Source organism: Natator depressus, chromosome 4, assembly GCF_965152275.1.
Source record: "Natator depressus isolate rNatDep1 chromosome 4, rNatDep2.hap1, whole genome shotgun sequence".
Classification (NCBI taxonomy): Eukaryota; Metazoa; Chordata; order Testudines; family Cheloniidae; genus Natator; species Natator depressus.
This window is the reverse complement of record NC_134237.1, coordinates 44,039,795-44,058,539: the sequence shown is the minus strand read 5'-3', so window position 1 is coordinate 44,058,539 and position 18,745 is coordinate 44,039,795. Positions and strand designations below refer to the sequence as shown.

The window sequence follows — 18,745 nt, the reverse complement described above, 5'->3', positions numbered from 1 at the left end:
TTTCTCTGTGCACTTTGGTATTTCAGTCCAGCCTGGAGCAAAAGGGCAAACCAAAAAGGGTTGTTGACTTGAGTGCTCGATCATTGTAGAGTAACAGCTGTAGACAAGAGTAACTCCCAGCTAGGAGAATTGGTTTGTCAGGGGAGAGGTGACCTGACAATGAAGTCACCAGATCGGACTCAGCAGTCAACTGTTGAGGCTGACTAGGAAGTCATCTGACAAAGGAGAAAGGAAGGCTACAAAGGGCAGAAACTGCTCTATTCCTCTCTCTTTGGCCACTTCTCACCAACTTAAGATGAGAGAAGCTGCTGCAGGAGACGAATGAGACAGAGGGGTGGACCCTATGTATTTGAACATAGATTGTCCCCCCCAAGACTGCCAAGGTGAGGGAAAATGCATGTAGTAGTAGTTTTTTTTTTTTTTTTTTTAAATAGATGGGTGTATTTCCTAGGTTATTAAATAAAGAGCAAAGCGTCACAGAACAAAAGTGTCTGTTATATGCTACACCTACCACGTGCCTCTTGAGAGAATCTGCAGCCCAGAAAGATCAGACCTTTGCTGGGATTCTAGGAGAAGGGTTTATATAAGCTACTGGGGTATCCTGGGGGTGCTGGAAGTTGGGGCCTACACAAGTAGCTTGAAGGGCTTCATTTCCATGAAGGAGTAAGAGTTAGTGCCCTGGAAATGTGCCAGACAGAGCACAAGGGAAGAAACAGTGCTGCAGCCTGCTAAGACCCAGGAAGGCTTAAAACACTTGGAGATCCAGATGTGCTAAGTGGCCAACTGAGGACTAGTCAACTGGAGCTGTCACAATATACAGAAAGATTTAGTTTTAGAACATCTTTTAGTAAATAGCTTAACAGACTTGGATAAAGTATTTTTGTTTTGGAAAACACACAGGGCTATTAGACAGCAAATTTTTGGTGCCAAAAATGGTGTATTTCTTCTCAGAATATAAAATGTAACCATGATTCTGACCATCTATATGGTCAAGTATTGCAAGAAAACTTATGAATTCCATATGCAACCTTTGATATTTTTAAATGTGTGGTGCACAAATAGATAAATGTTCAATCTTAAGTGTTAAGATATAGTGATACAAATTTCAGAAGGAACAGGACAAGATACCTTAAGGCACTATTTTAAGGAACTATATAAAAAATTTCCATTAAAAAAGTTAAGTAAGTAACTGCCTTGTCCACCTTTTTTGTTAGCCCATTTGGTTGTAAAACAAAGTGCTTAATTTGCAGTATTAATCTGCAATATTATTAAACATTGACAGCTATTGAAATAGCTACCATACTTCTCATTGAGAATGGAATCTCAGAGCTGTATGAGATTACTTTAAATCATCAGGTATTCTGTCTGCCAGGGATACAAAACTAAAATCTACAGAGTTCTTATTTAGAAATCAAATTAGAAAATTAGATATTCCAAGTGTCCCAAGACTGTTACTAATATAGCCAAAGAACAGCACTTCAAAATGTTCATGTTCAGAGGGAAGAGTTGTTTAATGCCTGGTTCTCGAGGTTAAGACGACCAGCAAGATCACACCATGTTATACAGAGTAACAAATGCATATAGGCAAAGTAGTGTATTGTTCTGCAGGCCCTTATTGGTAAGAGATGAGAGAAGTAGAATTCTAGCAACATTGGTTAGCCTGAACCATACCATGTTGATTAGCTTAACAACTGATAAACTAGTAATTCTCGTGAGTATTTAGATCAACTTAAACTTGAAGTACATCTTAATAAAGAACTGCTCAATTCAGGACAGGATTCTTGAATCTCACCACTTAAAAGAAAAAGCTTAAGATATTTTAGACCATAAGAAACTTGTATTTTTCTATTCTCTTCATATTAGTACCATCTATGTATCTAAAATTAAACTGCACTTCTGGTTTTAACCGGAGAGTTTGGGTGTACACTCAAAAGGCCTGGCTATCTTGCCGTCTGATATACAATACAGCAACGCTAAACCAGAAGGGTTTCTGACTGGAACAAACTAAATTAAAAGTGGTTTACAAAAAAAATTTAAGTGTTTGGGTTTTTAACTGTATATCCCTTATGCCAACTGCATTAAAATCCAAACATTTAGTTTATGCAAAATATCCCTGGTGCTAGATACCACATTCAGATTTCAGAGTACCCAATGTTCACTGCACATATATAATTTAGAGTATTTTTATATGTAAATTATACTTTTTATGCCACTTGGCACAGGATGTAGCACATTTTCCCTGTTCAAAGCAGAATGATGGCAGTATGCTTTAAAGTATTTTGTTTCCAACATGTAAAAATAAGGTTACATTGGTTGATGGTAGCTCAGGACATGTAATAAACTACCAGCCTCTGAGGTTTAAGTAACTGTCCCCATTTAAAACAAAACAAAGATTTCATTTCTCCACATCCTCTTAACATACTATTGCCTCCTTAGCTCTGTTAAGGATAAATGCAATACTGCTATACCTGCCATGGAAACAGAAACAGTTAAAGAGTTAATCTAATCTCCTAGGCCTGCTACTTGTCATAGTGATCTGCCTGTGTGCCCATTCTTGTAGACAAAAATCAGGAGAGAAAAGAATACTACTTTAACTGAGGACTAGTGGGACCAGATGTCCCAATTTTATAGACAGTCCTGATATTCAGGGTTTGTGTCTCATATAGGCGGCTATTACCCTTTACCGCCTGTCCCTCTTTTTCACACTTGCTCTCTGGTCACCTTAACTGTGACCCAAGCGAAGGAATTACATTGTTAGTGTGGTGGTAGGCATTTACAAAAACTGTTTGTTAATGAAATTTATGCATATAAACTGGGGCCTATCAAGCTGAAGATACAGCCAGAATCTCCCTTCAAACTTATTTATATATTAACCCTTTCCCCTTTTGTGGAACAACTTGAAGGTTATTCATTTTTTACAAGGGAATATTATTTAATACTCTTATCCAAATCATGCACTCGTGAGTCATGTGTGATCTGTCTTTATGTATACAATGTGGAATTTTCAAGAGTGCTTATGTGATTTGACTTTCAAATGGGACTTGTGCTCCTAAATTCAGGAGTTTTTGAAGATCCCATCCAGAGCATACATCTTCACTCTCTTCTCTCCAGAGAACAATCTTAAGGCTAATATCACCAGTCCTTTACAGATAAACAGTAGAGGCTTTGTGCAATATGTATCTTTTCTTAAAATACATTTAGACCTTTATACTTACCTTAAATGCTCAAGGGGAAACAATCTGTAACTGCAGAGTTTCTACCAAGACCCTGTAAAATGGTGGCCTAAGACTTTCATTTCCACACCTCCCCCTAATGCTTCCCTTACCCAACATGCTTCCCTCCTACACTTTAATTTAGTTTCAGAACACACACACACATTTCAAAGCTTCATACTTTGGAGCACACAGTGATTGTCTTATTGGATTACCCCAAAATGGCCATGGGGATAACTGCATCTCTGATCCCTTTTTAGTCTCCTTGAGGGCACTCTTACTCAGATCTCAGGTCCCTGTTTCAGAGTGGGAATTCATGTCCTTCTCCCTCCAGACTGTGGATTTAGGCTGTAATTTCCTTGCAAGTTACAGTTAGGGTTGCCAGTCCTCCAGAACTGTCCTGGAGTCTCCAGGAATAAAAGATTAGTCTTTAATTAAAGACTATGTCGTGCAATGAAACCTCCAGGAATACATCCAACGAAAATTGGGAACCCTAATTACAGTGCTTCTCCAAGCAAGTCTCACTTTAGTCCAGCACCTGCAGTTCTACTATCTACCAGAAACTATGACAGGTTTACCAGTGACCAATCAATTTTCAAACACCACAGTACATTTATGTAGGACAAAAAGATTACACAGAAAAAACGTATTACAAAACCAAAAGTCGACATGCAGGCTAATTTCACCAGGCATGGTGAAATTATCATACTTATCTGCATGGAATTCTCATAGGCCCATACACTAGTTTATTAGTTCTTTTTTTCCACAGTACCTCACTCTGAATCAGCTCAGGCTGATCCTTCACACAGTTTGGGGCCTTTGTTTGCTGCTCCTCTTGAACCCAGTCAAAACTAGTATATACAGGCCCACTCCTGCCCCCTCCAATCATGTTACGCCTACAGACTTCTTCAACTGCTTAGAGAGTTGCATTAATTTCCCCCAGTGATCCAAGACCCAACAGAAAACCACAGCAGCACGCCAGGAAAGATACATTCATTGCTTGTTGGTAATCTATGAATAGCCTATGTGCCTGTAGCTCAGTGTGGATAAAAATTTTAATAAAAACATTGGATTTTTTTAATTGAAATCCACTTTTTTTTTTCGAGTTACAATGTTTTTCTTTTAGAAGATAAACCTGTTTAAAATGAAAGCTGAATTTAATATAAATTTGTTGGGTCCTAAACTTATTATAAGATAGCTGTAAATGTGAATCATATTTTGATAAGAGAAGTTTATGTATCCAAAACATATGGCTTTTTTAATAAAAATAAGTTATATACGCCGTTTTGTGTTCAACTAAATTCCAGTTACAGTAGAACCTCAGTTATGAGCTGACCAGCTCAAATAGATTTAAAATCTCAGAAATATTTAAGTTATCCCTCTACTGAAAATGCTTGTTAGTCTAGGTTTTGCTACAGTTTGAAGAGTAAATTAGTATCTGTATTGGTTTTAATGGGAGTAAGCACATGTCAGTGTTCATTGGATTACTTACCAATCAAGATTTGACCTGTTTTTATGGCTGAGCTGCCTGGGACCAAGCCATGAACTACAAGCTTCTCTTCATTGATCTCTTTGTTGCTTCTGTCTTGTTCTCCTTGCTTTTCAGCTCTTCTGCTGCTCCATGAAGACTGATGAACAATCCCTACCAATGCCTCCAGAAGCTTGAGTTTTCCCCCTGCTCCAGCATTGGGTAGTCTTTTTGGATTTACATAGACACAAACATCTTTGTACCGTTGCTGGACTATGACTCCCACCTTCTGAGTGGATTGGTGTTTCAGTATGGAGGTTGGGCCGGAAGGATGCCCATCACTACCACCAGTTCCTTTCTTACCAGAATGCTTTGGTAAAAGGCTTTTCTTTTTTAAAATTTTGGTGATTTTTTTCAGTCTGGGTTCATTCTTTCTTTCTTTTCGTGATCCCTCTTGAATAACCTCAGCTTCATTTTCACGGAACCTGACATGATTCCCTGCAGGCACCTCCGAAGAGATGTCTTGAAGAAGAGTTTCTTCTTCACCTTCACTCAGTTCTAGATAAAATAATTCCCCATTTTTCTGCACACTGTCCAACCATTCAGGCTCAAGGTCGCTGAGAGAGAGAGAGAGAGAGAGAGAGAGAGAATTAAATGCTAACGCAGACAAGGAAGACAGCAATACCAACTACATTTGTTTACTTCGGGGAGGGGGTGAGAAAATGTCTGCCTCTTGAAATTCTATGGTGTTGGTGCTCTAGATCATGTTGAATATAAAAATCCTTACAGGGAGAAAGGAATAAAAAAAAGTGGGCAGTGGGGGGCAGAAAACCACAACTGCCCTTCTAGAGTCTGAAGTAGCCTTTCATAGTGTCTTACTGTTCATCCATTGCAAAAGCATCATTCACAGAAGCCAATTTCATTGAACTGTTCCTTTCAAAGCCATGTCTGAATAAGTAACCATTATCCATCAGAGTGAGGGATTTTCTTTTAGTCAAACAAGAATGACATCCTGTCCATTCTCTCCCATGTTCATCCCTTAAGCCATCAGAAAGAACAGTTGTATTGATGGCATTTATGAACAGCATACAAATAAAAACTGAGTTAGTAAAGTGTACTTTAGCAATAACAGACTATTAATGCTTTGTTTATGGGTAGATTTCCACCTCCCTTCCCTATCCCAACTGGGTTTATTTTTAAGTGTCAATAAAATAAGCTTCCATTTAGAACTGATAACAGTACAATCTTAGTTCCACAGTCAGTCTAAATTAAGAGTACTTTTATGGTAATATAGGTTTCCATGGGTTTAGGTGAGTAAAGCACATTATATACAGTCAGCTATATAACTGAAGGTTTAAGGGACAATTGAGGTGACTCCATCTGGACAGATTTCCGATAGAATGCTTATGAAGGAACTCCATGATACTGTTTTTCCTTCCTGAGACCCCATGAGAGCCATTCTGAGGGAGATTCACAGTTTTGGTTACTTAGGGCTAGTCTACACTGGCAACGCTAAAGCGCTGCCATGGCAGCGCTTTAACATGGCTTGTATAGTCACAGCAGAGCGCTGGGAGAGAGAGAGAGAGAGCTCTCCCAGCAGTCTAAAAAACTCACCTCCACGAGAGACGTAGCTCCCAGTGCTGGTGCACTGTTTACATTGGCACTTTACAGTGCTGAAATTTGCTGCGCTCAGGGTGGCGTTTTTTCACCCCCCTGAGCGAGAAAGTTGCAGCGCTGTGAAGTGCCAGCGTAGACAAGCCCTTAGATTGTAACGTCTTGGAAGCAGGGAATATATTTTTTCTATGTTTGTACAGCCCCCTACCCTAATGGGGTCCTAGCCCATAGCTGGACTCCTAATTGCTAATATAAATAACTTGGTGGCAGAAGGAGTCATTCTGCACAGCATTCGCCATCTGTAGTCAAACAAACATCTGCACACAAGTTCATGCTGCTTGGGGGAAAAATTAACTGAGTCTCCATGTCTTTCCCACCCTCATACCCCCAGCTTCCACAGGAACACTGCAACTGGGGAGGGAGTAGCAAGCAGAGCAGCAGCAGCAGAGGGATCAAATTTGTATAGGCCTGGGAGTTTCCTTCCCCATGGATCTGCAAGATGATGGGGCCACACGACCTACACAGCCTCACCCATCCACTAAGGTTCTTCCTTCCTGGGTAAAGATTTGAAAGAAATTGTATAAGCTGAACATAGGAAGTTATTCTTCCTCCCCCGCAATATAATATGGCCTCAAGAAATGAAATTTGTTAGAGAAGTAGGCATGAACATGAATGTCCTTGGTTCATTAGTAGGGATTTTGACACTGAAGTAGTTGGGACAATATACTGATTAGAGCAGGATATCAGTTTTCATACAAATTTACACTTTGAAACCTATGAATTACATCTAACTAGCACTGCTGTGCTTTCAGAGTCAGCTACAAAACGTCTGTCCAGGTTTCTTGGTAAAAATATGAATAAAGATGTACTTGGATGGATGGATGTATAATCCGTGCTCTGATCTTACAGCCAAACAAAAAACTTTGAAAACAATAGAGGCAGACAGAAATAGGACTGCTTTTAAAAATAGTCTGTATTCTAAAATTACAAATTAAGAACATAGGTCAGCTATGCAACATAGTGAAGTACTTCAACCTCCAACCATTAGTCCACATGATACTGTGCAAAAACTAACTTTATCTTCACTAGTTGTTCTCTTCTCCCTCTGCTGAAACCAAATCTAGAACTATTATAGTAATATTTCCAATAATTGTCTAGCCACACACATATTTGTTACTTTCTAAACAAAAAGAAATCTATACTAACAGATTAAGGTTTTAACAGAATTTTACCCACACAATGACAAATGGGGAAAGGAGAAAAGAGGTCCCAGAGGTTTTTAGTGCATATGAATCACAACCAAAACATGGCAACTACAGCTGGTATGGAATTTCCTGATGAAACAGGTTTTTGGCAGAAAATGCCAATTTGTTGAAATGTTTTGTGGAAATGTGTTGTTTTTGATAAACTTCTTATGAAACAGACAGGGTTTCCTCAGAACCCTGCCTGGTTTTCTGCCAGCTTGCCTGGTGGGCTGCTGGGGAGACCAGTACCCAGGGCTTTTAGGATCTATGCTGAAGAGCTGGGGAGCCCTGGCTCTGCAGCAGGGAGCCTGGAAGCTCCAAGAACTCCAGCTTGAAAAAGGCTCTCAGTGCTTCCAGGCTGATTGCCGCCGAGCCATGAGCTCTGGCTCCCAAACTCTGATGTGGCCTGTTGCGGAGATGGATTAACTAAGCTGATGGGAGAGGCTCGCTCCTGTTGGCTCAGAGCAGTGGTGGGCTGTGTGCAGGCCGCAGGTTGCCCACCAGTGGCTTATAGCATCTTCATTAAAGCGCTATGGGGCACAACTACATCAGCGAAGCTGCACTGATGCAGCACTTTAAGCTTAGACCTGCCCTTAGTTACAAGATGGTCATCTGCAGGGAACAGGATTTGCCTCCAGAAGAAGCATACACTGCTTCTATGCATCTCATTAGAGTGTTAACTGTGAATCTTACTGATGTTTCTGGAAGAGAAGAAATCCTACACATACTTCCAGACTATACTGTAGTAGCAGAACTACTCTGAGGCTGCTACTCCAGCCTTAAGCTAAAATAGTCACTAAAACAGAGGCTGGAGTAGTATAATCAAAAGGAAGGTTAGACAACAGTAGCAAGGATATTTCAGGATTCTGATGCCAGGGAAAGGATCAGGACGCAGGTTAGCTGTGCAGAAGTAACAGGTTTCTGTAGATTTCAAGGTGTTTGCTACTTTTGTGGACTGAGGCCCTTACTCATTCCACCAAACATAGCAAGGAGTCACAGAAAACTCAAGCCACATTTACACTACGGAACTGTACAGGCACATCATGTCTACACTACAAATTTATGTTGACCTAACTTATGTCAGCATACAGCCATCACAGTTATTAAATCGCTTGTGCGCACGCACACGTGGCTCCTTGTGTTCATGGTGTGCATCCTCACCAGAAGTGCTTGTATCAACTGTATTGTCAGTGTGGGACATTATGAGGCGGCTCCTCAAAGCCAGTAACAGTCGACGTAAGCCACGAAGTGTCTACACTGACATTGCATTGACCATGACTGTATGTCACTCAGGAAGGTGAGGTTACTAAATCCAGCACTCACTTACATCACCGGGAGTCAAATTAAGTGAAGACACTCTCACAGCTAAGTTGATGCAAGGCAGCTTAAATCGACCTAACCTTGTAGTGTACACTAGGCCACAGTCTACATCAAACAATAGTAGCTAAGTCAACAGAGGCATTTTTCATCAATCTAGCTGCATCTACATTGGGGTTAGGTCAGCATGGCTACAGAGTTCAGACATGTGGATTTTTCACATACCTGTGATGTAGCTACGTCGACCTAAATTTTAAGTGTAGACCGGGCTTTACCTTACCACCAGCACAAAATGAACAATGTTTTGGAAACAGAGTAAAAAATAAATAAATCCGTTTTCTGCCCAAAACTTGGGGAAGGGGGGAATCAACATATTTTATGTTTTAGCTAGGGGAACGGACAACTGTGTAACCCTAAAATAACAAAAGCTGTAGCCATCTGAAATTAACAGAAGCTCCTAGGAGCAAATTACACCACTGCAGTTTCCACGATATGCTATGCATCCGATGAAGTGAGCTGTAGCTCACGAAAGCTCATGCTCAAATAAACTGGTTAGTCTCTAAGGTGCCACAAGTACTCCTTTTCTTTTTTCTTTTTACCACTTATCTAGGTATCTAAATATGGACTTAAGAGCCTAACTTTAGGTTTTCAGATCCCAGCTGCCACAATCTACGGAAATGCATAATACTTAGCACATCCATATTTATGCATGAATAGTTATTTTAAACGTAATATTTGTAACAGTTTTGTTATTACAGTTAAACAGCCAACTCCCCTTCTGGGAGCTATTTAAATTATTAATAAGACTAACAGAAATTGACTAACTGAACCTCCCTATATTGACTCAAATATAAGTCAATGAGACCATTTCCCCTTTTACAGTACCTTCCGCCCCAAAGTACTTTCTGACAGGACACCAGTGCAGGAGGTCTTTCCTATCCCTTTTCTACGGTGGGAAACAGAGGCACAGAGAGTGAAGCTATTTGCCCGAGTTCTCACAACTGAAGAGTGGAAAAGGGGAGCGTGAAATCCAAGCTCTCCTGAATGGAGCTGGGCGTCAGGAGCCTTAGGATGCCGAGGTGCGCTGTCTCACACCTGGCGCCCTGGACGCCAGCCAGCCTGGCTGGCTGGCTGCAGCGCCTGACCCCAGGGGACGGCGCACGCTGGCCAGATCTGAGTCCTTCCCTCCCGAGGGCCAGAGAGCACGGTCACTCTCTGCCCCAGGCCCATGGGGGTGGGGGCGCCCTTACTCAGAGCCCCCGGAGAACGATGCAGAGCAGGAGCCGGTCTCGCTGCTGCTGTCGTCGTCGCCGCCGCCGCCCGCAGCTTCTTCCCCCTCCTGCCGCGGCGCCAGCTCCCGGGGCATCTCGAGGGACAGCGGCTCTTCCATGCCTGGGGGGGGGGGGGGGGGCGATGTCACCTCACCACTACGGAGCCCAGCAGCCCCCGGCCGCCATGATACCAACCCCCGGAAGCACGAGGGGGGCACGTGATGCCCGCCCCGCCCTTCTATTGGTGCCGCCGGCCGGGTGCCATGGAGACGGGAGAAGCCCTGGTGAGAGAGAGAGGCCGGTGGCGGCGAGGCAGCTCCTGCTGCAGCAGCGACCGGGTAGCGCCGGCGGGTTCAGGCTCCTACCTGGGTATTATTTCCAGTAGTGATTCCCCATTACACCTGCTATCCCAAAAGCAAGCATGTGTTCAAATACAACCAATATCTGGGATTAACTGATGGCTTGCTTATTGCTAGAAGGCACATAATACATCAATATGGTTGACTCAGTAGAAGCAAATGTTTACATGGAATCAGCTTTAATTTTACAAATTGCTTCATGTGAAATTATAGTTTTCAAAAAACAAACAAACAAAATGAAAAGGGTCACTTTGGGACGTTCATGTGGCCTGTAATAGTTTTCAAACATTTTTGGGATCCAGCTCATTTTTAAGGAACTCTAAACCTTTCCCAAACCATAGATCTTGTTCCAGTAATAAAAAAAAAAAAAAGCAGATGTTAAAACCTTGAAATTATTTTCAATTCAGATCTAATGCAATTACTAGTTAATAATGTACTTTAAAGCCCTTTCCACACTACAGCTTTGAATTTTCTTTGTAACACATTACTGGTATGGGGAGTCCGGTGGCACGTTAAAGACAAACAGATTTATTTGGGCATGGGTTTTTTTACCCACGAACTGAAGAAGTGGGTTTTTACCCATGAAAGCTTATACCCAAATAAATCTGTTTGTCTTTAACGTGCCACCGGACTCCTTGTTGTTTTTGTGGATACAGACTAACATGGCTACCCCTCTGATTACTGGTATGGTTAGCTGTAAACATGGTTCAGGTCTACACACTACAAGGTTAAAGCTTATTGATTAGTTGCCACAGCAGCAGTTTAATCTTTGGCAAAGGCTTTGGCTGGTTCATGGTAGTTTTTCATTATGGCCTTATCTAGATTAGAATTTAAGAAGTGTAGACAAAACTACTGCCTTTAACCTGCTAGATTGGCTGAGTTGAAGCCTTGGGGAAATCCTAGGCTTTGAATTGACCAATTTAGCACCTGTTAAAAGCAGTGTGCCATTACAGTATACTTAAAATGTACTAGTTAGCTAGTTAGCATGTGAAAGTTAACATGTTAATATCACAACTTTAAATCCCAGTCCAGACAATGCATGAGACCTTTTATTAGGAGGGGAAAAAAGGGTGTTTTTAACATGTTAGCTAATTGTTGAAATTCCATTGCAGACAAGGCAAGTTGTAGTTTTAACATGTTATCTGGCTGAGTTTCAGTAATCTAAAATTCTCTGAACACATCAGTATAGTAGTGGATAAAGGAGAACTAGCTGACAATTTATTGAGAATTCCAAAAGGCCTTTGACAAGGTCCTGCACAAGAGGCTCCTAAAGAAGCTAAGTAGGCACTTGGTGAGAAGCAAAATCATCACCATATATCAAAAACTGGCTTGGAGACAGAAAGTGTGGGATTAAATAGACAGTTTCCACCATGGCAAAAAAAGGTTAACAGCAGAGTGCCTCAAGGTTTCATACATTTATTAAATGATCTGAAAGGCGGGTGAGTAGTGAGGTAGTAAGTTTGCAAATGACACAAAGTTATTTAGGTTAGTCTGAACCACAGAGGAGTGAAGAACTTCAGAGACCTAAATGAGCAACACATTGTAAATGAAATTCAATGTCAACAAGTGCAGAGTAATACACATCAGAGGAAAAAAATTAAGGCATCCAACAGGGTTCTATCAACTCAAAACCTGGGTGTCACAGTAGACAGTTCAATGAAAACCTATGCTGGATGCACAGCTACAGTCAATAAATGCAACAGGATGTTAGGGTACATGCAGAATGGGATGGAAAATACTTGTTGGAACATTTCTAAAACTGTGGAATTGATCTGTGTTCTGAAGATCTAGACGTTACACTGCTGGATCTTGTTGCAGTAGGTGTAAGATTCTAGTGTGAAACTTCTGTACTTGAGACAGTCTCAGAAAATGTTAACTAAGTGAACAAAGGATTCCAAGTGAATTAACAGACAAAGGAGTGCTTTGGACACGTCTCCTTAGCTACACAACTAACTTTTCAACTGGAACTGTTACAGAAATCTCGGACTAGAATTTTGTGGTCCCTCTGAAGTAGGCTCTAGGCAAGAGTTGTGCTTTTGCTCCTAAAAGTAAAAGCCTGTTATCTACTGAATGCAAGTATATGGGTTTAGTCATACAACTCCATCCACATATAGGGAAGGATACATGTATATATGCTCTTATGGAAGAAAATAAGAGAAAATTAAGAAAACATAGTAGTACAAAAACCCCTAATTGTTCCATTCAGCTTCAGGATAGGAAGTGATAGGCTTTTCCTATCTTAGGTGACATAAAAATTTCACTCAAAGTATACCAATCTTAATGGTGGAGAATTCTTAAACAAATTCAGACCTCTGACTTCTATTTTAGACTAGCAATTGGTAATTTTAAGACATGGCATAAAGGCAAGATATACTCTGACTTGCCTTCTTTTATTACTTCCAAAGAAGCAGGAGGGGAAACTCTCCCACCCCAACTCCTCAAGCAATTCACCTCATCAAAACAAAACAGTTTGGATAAACAGGAGACACACGAACGCCTCCAAATTACCCAATGTCTAGTGATTTTCTAAATGGAATATTACACAAGAAATCAGGATTTAATAATGAGATGGAGGTGAGATATTCAATCCCTCCCTGCTTAATTCCATTTATATTTGCTAGCACCTTTAATGCAGTGAACAGCACATGAAAATGTCTCTGTTGAGAAGTGATAGTCTATGCCAGATGGTTCCGTTATGTTAAATTTCACTGAGTTCAAGGGTCGGTTAATTGTTTCCAGTTGTTAATTCAACAAGTGAGAAGTACAGGCTTCCCCCTGCAAAAGAAGGAAAGCCCATGTTCTGCTGTTTTACAGGGTTAACCGTATTAGGGAGCAAAGCACCATAGAACATTGGTCTACTGAAAGCAGTAGTGGCAAATCTCCCAAGTATGTTTTCTGAAACATTTATGACTTTTGCTGCTGTGGAAACAACCAAGGAAAGGCACTGTCTCTCACAGCAGGATGTTTTTTGAATAAAGACAGAATTTCCCATAAGATCTCTGTAGAAGGGAAAACCCTGCCACCATTCCCTATACAGAAAAATTATAAGCAGCTTTGAAATAATCATTCATATGGAAGACCCTTTATATTTAACATGATTAGCTGGACTGGAACTCTTGACTTGGAAGTCTAGTGAACCTTCTCTCCAGTGCTTCCTGCATTAACAACAAACGGATGGCAAGAGTTCTGCCACAGGCTGTCATTGGTACTGATATAATAACTATCTCCTATTAGACAACTGGTTAATGCATTACTTTATATAAATGAAAATAGAGATAGTTATTGACTAAATTGAAAATTAAACTATTCCTTTTGAGTATTATTTTCTCCACTAAGAAAAGGAGTACTTGTGGCACCTTAGATACTAACAAATTTATTTTCTCCACTGTTATTCATTGGTAATTGGCTCTTCCAATGGGAAGTTGCAAAAGGAAAGTCTGGCATTTGCAGAATATGTGTTCTCTTTTGTAGTAGAAGGATAAAGACTCGTTGTTTTGCTTTTATAAATATGGAAGTGCCCTCACTCTCTTATAGCACAGTCTGGTCTTGTTGTGTCAAAAGGCCCAATCTTAACACCTTATCTAGGAACCATGATTAAACATAATTTGCTAGAAAGATGCCAGCATGATTTCTTTGGCTACTGTAGACAAGACACAGGCCTGGGTCTTGGGTGTGGCTGAATTCCGCTCCATGCAGGACTGAAAGTGATGACATGGTGGCTGCATGCCACCTTTGCACCGCCTGTATTTGGGGCCAGCCAGGGTTGCTTTAACTCATGGCTGTTACCTATGAGCCTGAAGGACCATTGCAGGAATAGCTAGAGCTCAGAGAGTTTTCAGCTACACCCTTTCCTCTCCATCTACACCCCCAATGTCAGAGGCTGGGGGGGATTGAGGGGGGGAAATGTTGCATAGATCTGTTGTGCTGCTGGCTCTATACCATGTAGAGATTCCCTCAAGCCAGGACAATTTCCTGGTGGCTGGATCTGCCAGCTCTATGTCCCCTTTACATAGTATAGCCAGCATAAATAGACCATAGCAAACAATGAATGTGCTTTGACTACAACAGAATGTGCCTTTCTTAACTGCCAACACTTAACAACATTTTATATGGTCCCCAGCTTTCTCCCTCTCCCCCATTTTCCACTGGACTTTGAAGTTACAAATTTTGTTTCTTTAAAGATAAGGGAGAAGACATAAATAAAAGCAGCAAAAAAATCTTGTAACATCTGAAATTCAGGTCTGTTCTACTTGTTTTTCTCCTGGAAGACTCTATGGTCAACTAGAGAACTAGTAGGAATATGATATTATAAATACCAAGCAAGTAAAACCACAGTGGAGCAGGGAAGTGATTTTCATTTTAGTTTAAGATTCTGTTTGTTTTTGTTAACGCCTACTTTGCTCAAATAACTGAAACAAAGTTGGAAGAAAAAACAACAACCCTCTTTTGTTAAAGTTTCACTACCCTGGCCCTTTCAATGTAGGGGTACATTTGTGTTCTCCAAGGGACATCTTCAGCAAAACAGGAAAGGGAAGACATACAAATTTGAAAAAAAATGTAAGGTTAAAAACAAACAGAAAAAAAGCTTGTGTTTGAAAGGTGAGTGGCATGGACTTTCAGGTCTTTAATACTTTATAAAAGCAAAGAAACAAGCATCATAAAACCTTTTGTTCACAACTTTGCTGCAAGTATTGTGTGGGGACAGTTTACTGCAAGGCAAGGTGAATTTAACAGGGGAACTGTGTTCATTTTAAATTAGTGTATTTAAATTAAGATAACCTAAAGCCAGAGTGAAGGCTGCCTTTGTGACAGAAAATAATAGAAAGTTTGAGGAAAACGCCTTCAGGTTTGCAAATACCACATACAAAATAAGTAAATGCAGATTTCACCTTTTTTTTTTGCCTCTTTCCCTTTCCTCTCTCATTGGTGTCCTCAGTGAAGTAAGAGGTAAGAAGAACAACAAAATATTGGAAGACAGATATGAAAAAAAATCAGGAAGACCACACCAACCTATGTGACTCCTTTGGGGGAGTATTTTATCGAGACACCAACTACTTTAATTTCCAGCAACCATTGCCTATTAGCATTTAAAGTAGTAATAATTTGAAATAGTTATTTTCCAAAACTTGCTTTTTTTTTTTTGGTTAAATTCCACAGCCTTTATTAGGATCACTTAGTTATGGTATATAGGTTAAGCACAAAGAATATAGTGATTCTTTGCAGTCAGTCAAAATGCAAATGTAAGTACAAATAGTACTCCAGTGCATGGAAAGTAAATTAAAATAAGAAATACTACTGGGCAGCATTTTGCTACTGTGGCTTAAAAAAACCCACAACACCCACTCAGCTTTACAGTCATTGACAAATGCATCCATACCGTTCAGATTTCAGAGGGTCCCCAGTCGCATATGGGAGCATTTATCTGTAATTCAGATAAAGTTGCTTCACAATGCGATATGAGGGCAGATCTATTCCAGAATTCCCTATCTACTTATTTCCAGGGTAGTATTTGTCTCTATTTTCATAGCTACAATTTTGTAGATATTGATTTTAAACTTTTTTCAGTTGCATAGATTTGTCTTTTGGGCTACAGAGCTGCTGTATTAATAATTAGGTTTCAGTAGCTATATCTATTTGGAGCTGGCACTGTCATGACAGATTGCAGCATTTCATTTGCAATAGCAAATAAAGTCATTGAGCAGAAAGTGTGTTTTGAGAAACAGATGCTCTATTAGACACAGGCTACTTATGAGCTTTTATTAAATACTGCTCAATAGAATCATTTTCCTATTGTAACGTGTGGTTTAGTCAAGAGCCTTTTCTAGTTAGTGCTGGGAAATGGTCTTTGGAATCTCTTTTAGCGTCCTTTCTTTACGGGCCCCTTTGATAAGGTCTCATTGTGAGTGCTTCTTTCGGGAAAACTGGAAAATCGCATGTTAGGGATGGTGAGAGCGGGGGGCGGGGAAGGGGGAAAAGAAGCAATTTCTTTTCAACGTTCCTCCTGCACTCTCACTTAAAAGGTGCAGACGATTTCCCATCTGGCATAGCTTTGTGTTTTTTTTTTTTTTTAAAGCAAAAAAATTCAAGATGATCATGTAAGTGATTCCTCTTGTCCCCCGCCCCGCCAACATTTCTATTAAGTGTAAGCCTGTATATTGCCCCGGAATCCCTTCAATTGTATTGCTTAGATTTTTATAGTACCCTTACAAAGTGTATCAATACAGCATTCCTTCCATCTCTATGTGGCAACTACAGGAAATGCCAGTACCCTTAAAACAGGGAGCTAAACAAAAGAATGATTAATTATTCTAAAATCAGCCAGCCCTTTTATTTAGTTTTAGCATTAAGAAAGTAAAAATTCTTCCCATCCTCTTGCTTACCCGACACAAACAGCCCCGGCTCAATATTCTCTGCATCCAATCCATTTTACCCCCATGTCTCCGAATCGCACAGCTCCTATAATGCTTAGAAAGTTTGGGTTTCTTATCGAGCATGTTTCTTTTGTATGTCAGACATTAAACATTTCCCCACCCTCGACTGAATAACAGAAAAAAGGGGAAACAGCACATTCTCATTTCCTGTCTGAACAACAAAAGACTCTCTGCCCACAAATCACCCTCCTGGAGAAAGCGGAAAGTTAATAACTGCATCTCCCAGTTTTAATGTTTTCCTTGTTCTGAGAGCGGTAGTAGTTACTGCACTGAACTGCTGCCTCTTGTAAGTATCAAGTGTCTGTTACAGCACAGCCAGAGCGTGCCATGCACAGGAGTAGGGTCTGTAAACTAAGCAATGAGCACAGTGAGAGATGATCTCTTTCTTTACCTTTCTCTATAACGGAAGCTCGTTGCTCAGTGGCTGAGGGTGTCACACAGTAGTTCTTAGCCCTTCCAGATTTTTTTTAAGTTTAGCATACACCCCTTTCCGGAGTGCCTACAGAGCTGGGGTTGGAGAAGTTCCCTTTATCACAGCATATTAGTGGAATTACAGGAGATCCTATTGCCTGTGTGTGTACGGGGGTCAGAGGGGACTTCAGATCCGGCTGCTCCTGTCCCAGAGGAAGCAGCTAGAAAAAAAGTGGAAAACAAGAATTGCCAATGCCTTTTAATTGCATTAAAAACCAAAACAGCTCTTCACCAGTCTGAACTGAGTGCCTGGTGGGAAAGGGAGGGTCTGTGAGCTCCCTCGCCTGCCTTTCAGCTCCCCTCCCCCTCACACTAACCTGTGCAGCAGGATACTTTGCACTGAGTCCAGATCCTCCAGATTCCTGGTGACAGGTCTCGGGATGCTGTACCTGCCAACGCTGAACATGCTGCACAGGAAAGGCCACTTCATTGCAGACACAGAACTGCCCGCCAGGTTTCACGCAAGCCCCTCTCCCCAAGTGCTAGTGATCAATTGCATGACTGCACCGGTACGGGTTAGCTATTTCAGAGCAATGAGCAAGCTTGTCATTTCAGGAGAAGCAGAGAGGAAGGATTGAATGTTCCCTCAGAGCAATTCTTCTGTGATCCAAAGAAAACATGAGTCGAACAGCTTCTGCCTCCAGAGAGCAGGAGAATCTCTCCTCCTTCTCCCAAAAGCCGATGCTTGCAGATACCAGCGCTCACTTAAGAGCTTTCCTGAATGTTTCGAGGAAGGGCCCGGTGTCTACCTGAAGGAGAGAGTCACTTGCGGCTGACGCTACTGCTCCAACCTCCAAGGCAAACTTTTAATCTGCAGATGAAACTTCGAAGGCAATTCAAACCGAGCAGGTGGGAGCTGTTCAATTCTCCTGCTTCCTCTCGGACTTCCCCTGGTCCTAAAGTCCTCCACGCATCGTCTGCTAGGGATCAAGGTGACTTTTGAGGGTCAAAGTCCAAAACGGCTGGGCTGGAATCAATTATTTGTTCCATGAAAAAAAGGGTACTAACTTTTAGGTTCTAAGGACATAATGACCCCTTATCTTCCGAATCCTGTGAATCTAAAAGGAACTGAAATTATGAACTGCTTCACAGTCTGTTGTCAGCTATAGCAACAGGCCTCCCTTGTAAAGTAGCCAGGAATTGAAGAATGCTGTTAATATGATATGATGCTGCTGTCAGTCTATCCCCCCCAAACGAAAAAATAGATATGGGCCTGTGGAAATGAACTCAAGTTTTGTATAAAGGAAAACAATTCTTTACTGGCCGCTCTAGATCCTTCAGGTAACAACTTTTTCAACTCAGCCAGGGCTCCTGCAATGTCAGAAAATCTTTTTTTGACATATTTTACTAGCAGTTGC

General features: G+C 41.0%; 1 protein-coding gene across 4 annotated transcripts in view; it reads right to left on the bottom strand.

The window, feature by feature from the left end:
- INTU (inturned planar cell polarity protein) overlaps positions 1 to 18,182 on the bottom strand; it is a 107,977-nt gene extending 89,795 nt beyond the window's left edge. For 2 of the 4 annotated variants that reach the window (XM_074950839.1, XM_074950838.1), the window contains exons 1-2: positions 10,106 to 10,239; positions 4,705 to 5,297 (exon numbers count right to left, since the gene is read on the bottom strand). In XM_074950839.1, coding sequence (XP_074806940.1) covers positions 4,705 to 5,297; positions 10,106 to 10,221 — 709 coding nt within the window. In that variant the 5' untranslated portion in view covers positions 10,222 to 10,239. Of the gene's footprint in view, positions 1 to 4,704; positions 5,298 to 10,105; positions 10,246 to 17,704 lie in introns of those variants that run through there. The other 2 variants (XM_074950837.1, XM_074950836.1) reach the window with 2 other exon arrangements.
- Between the last annotated feature and the right edge of the window lie 563 nt (positions 18,183 to 18,745).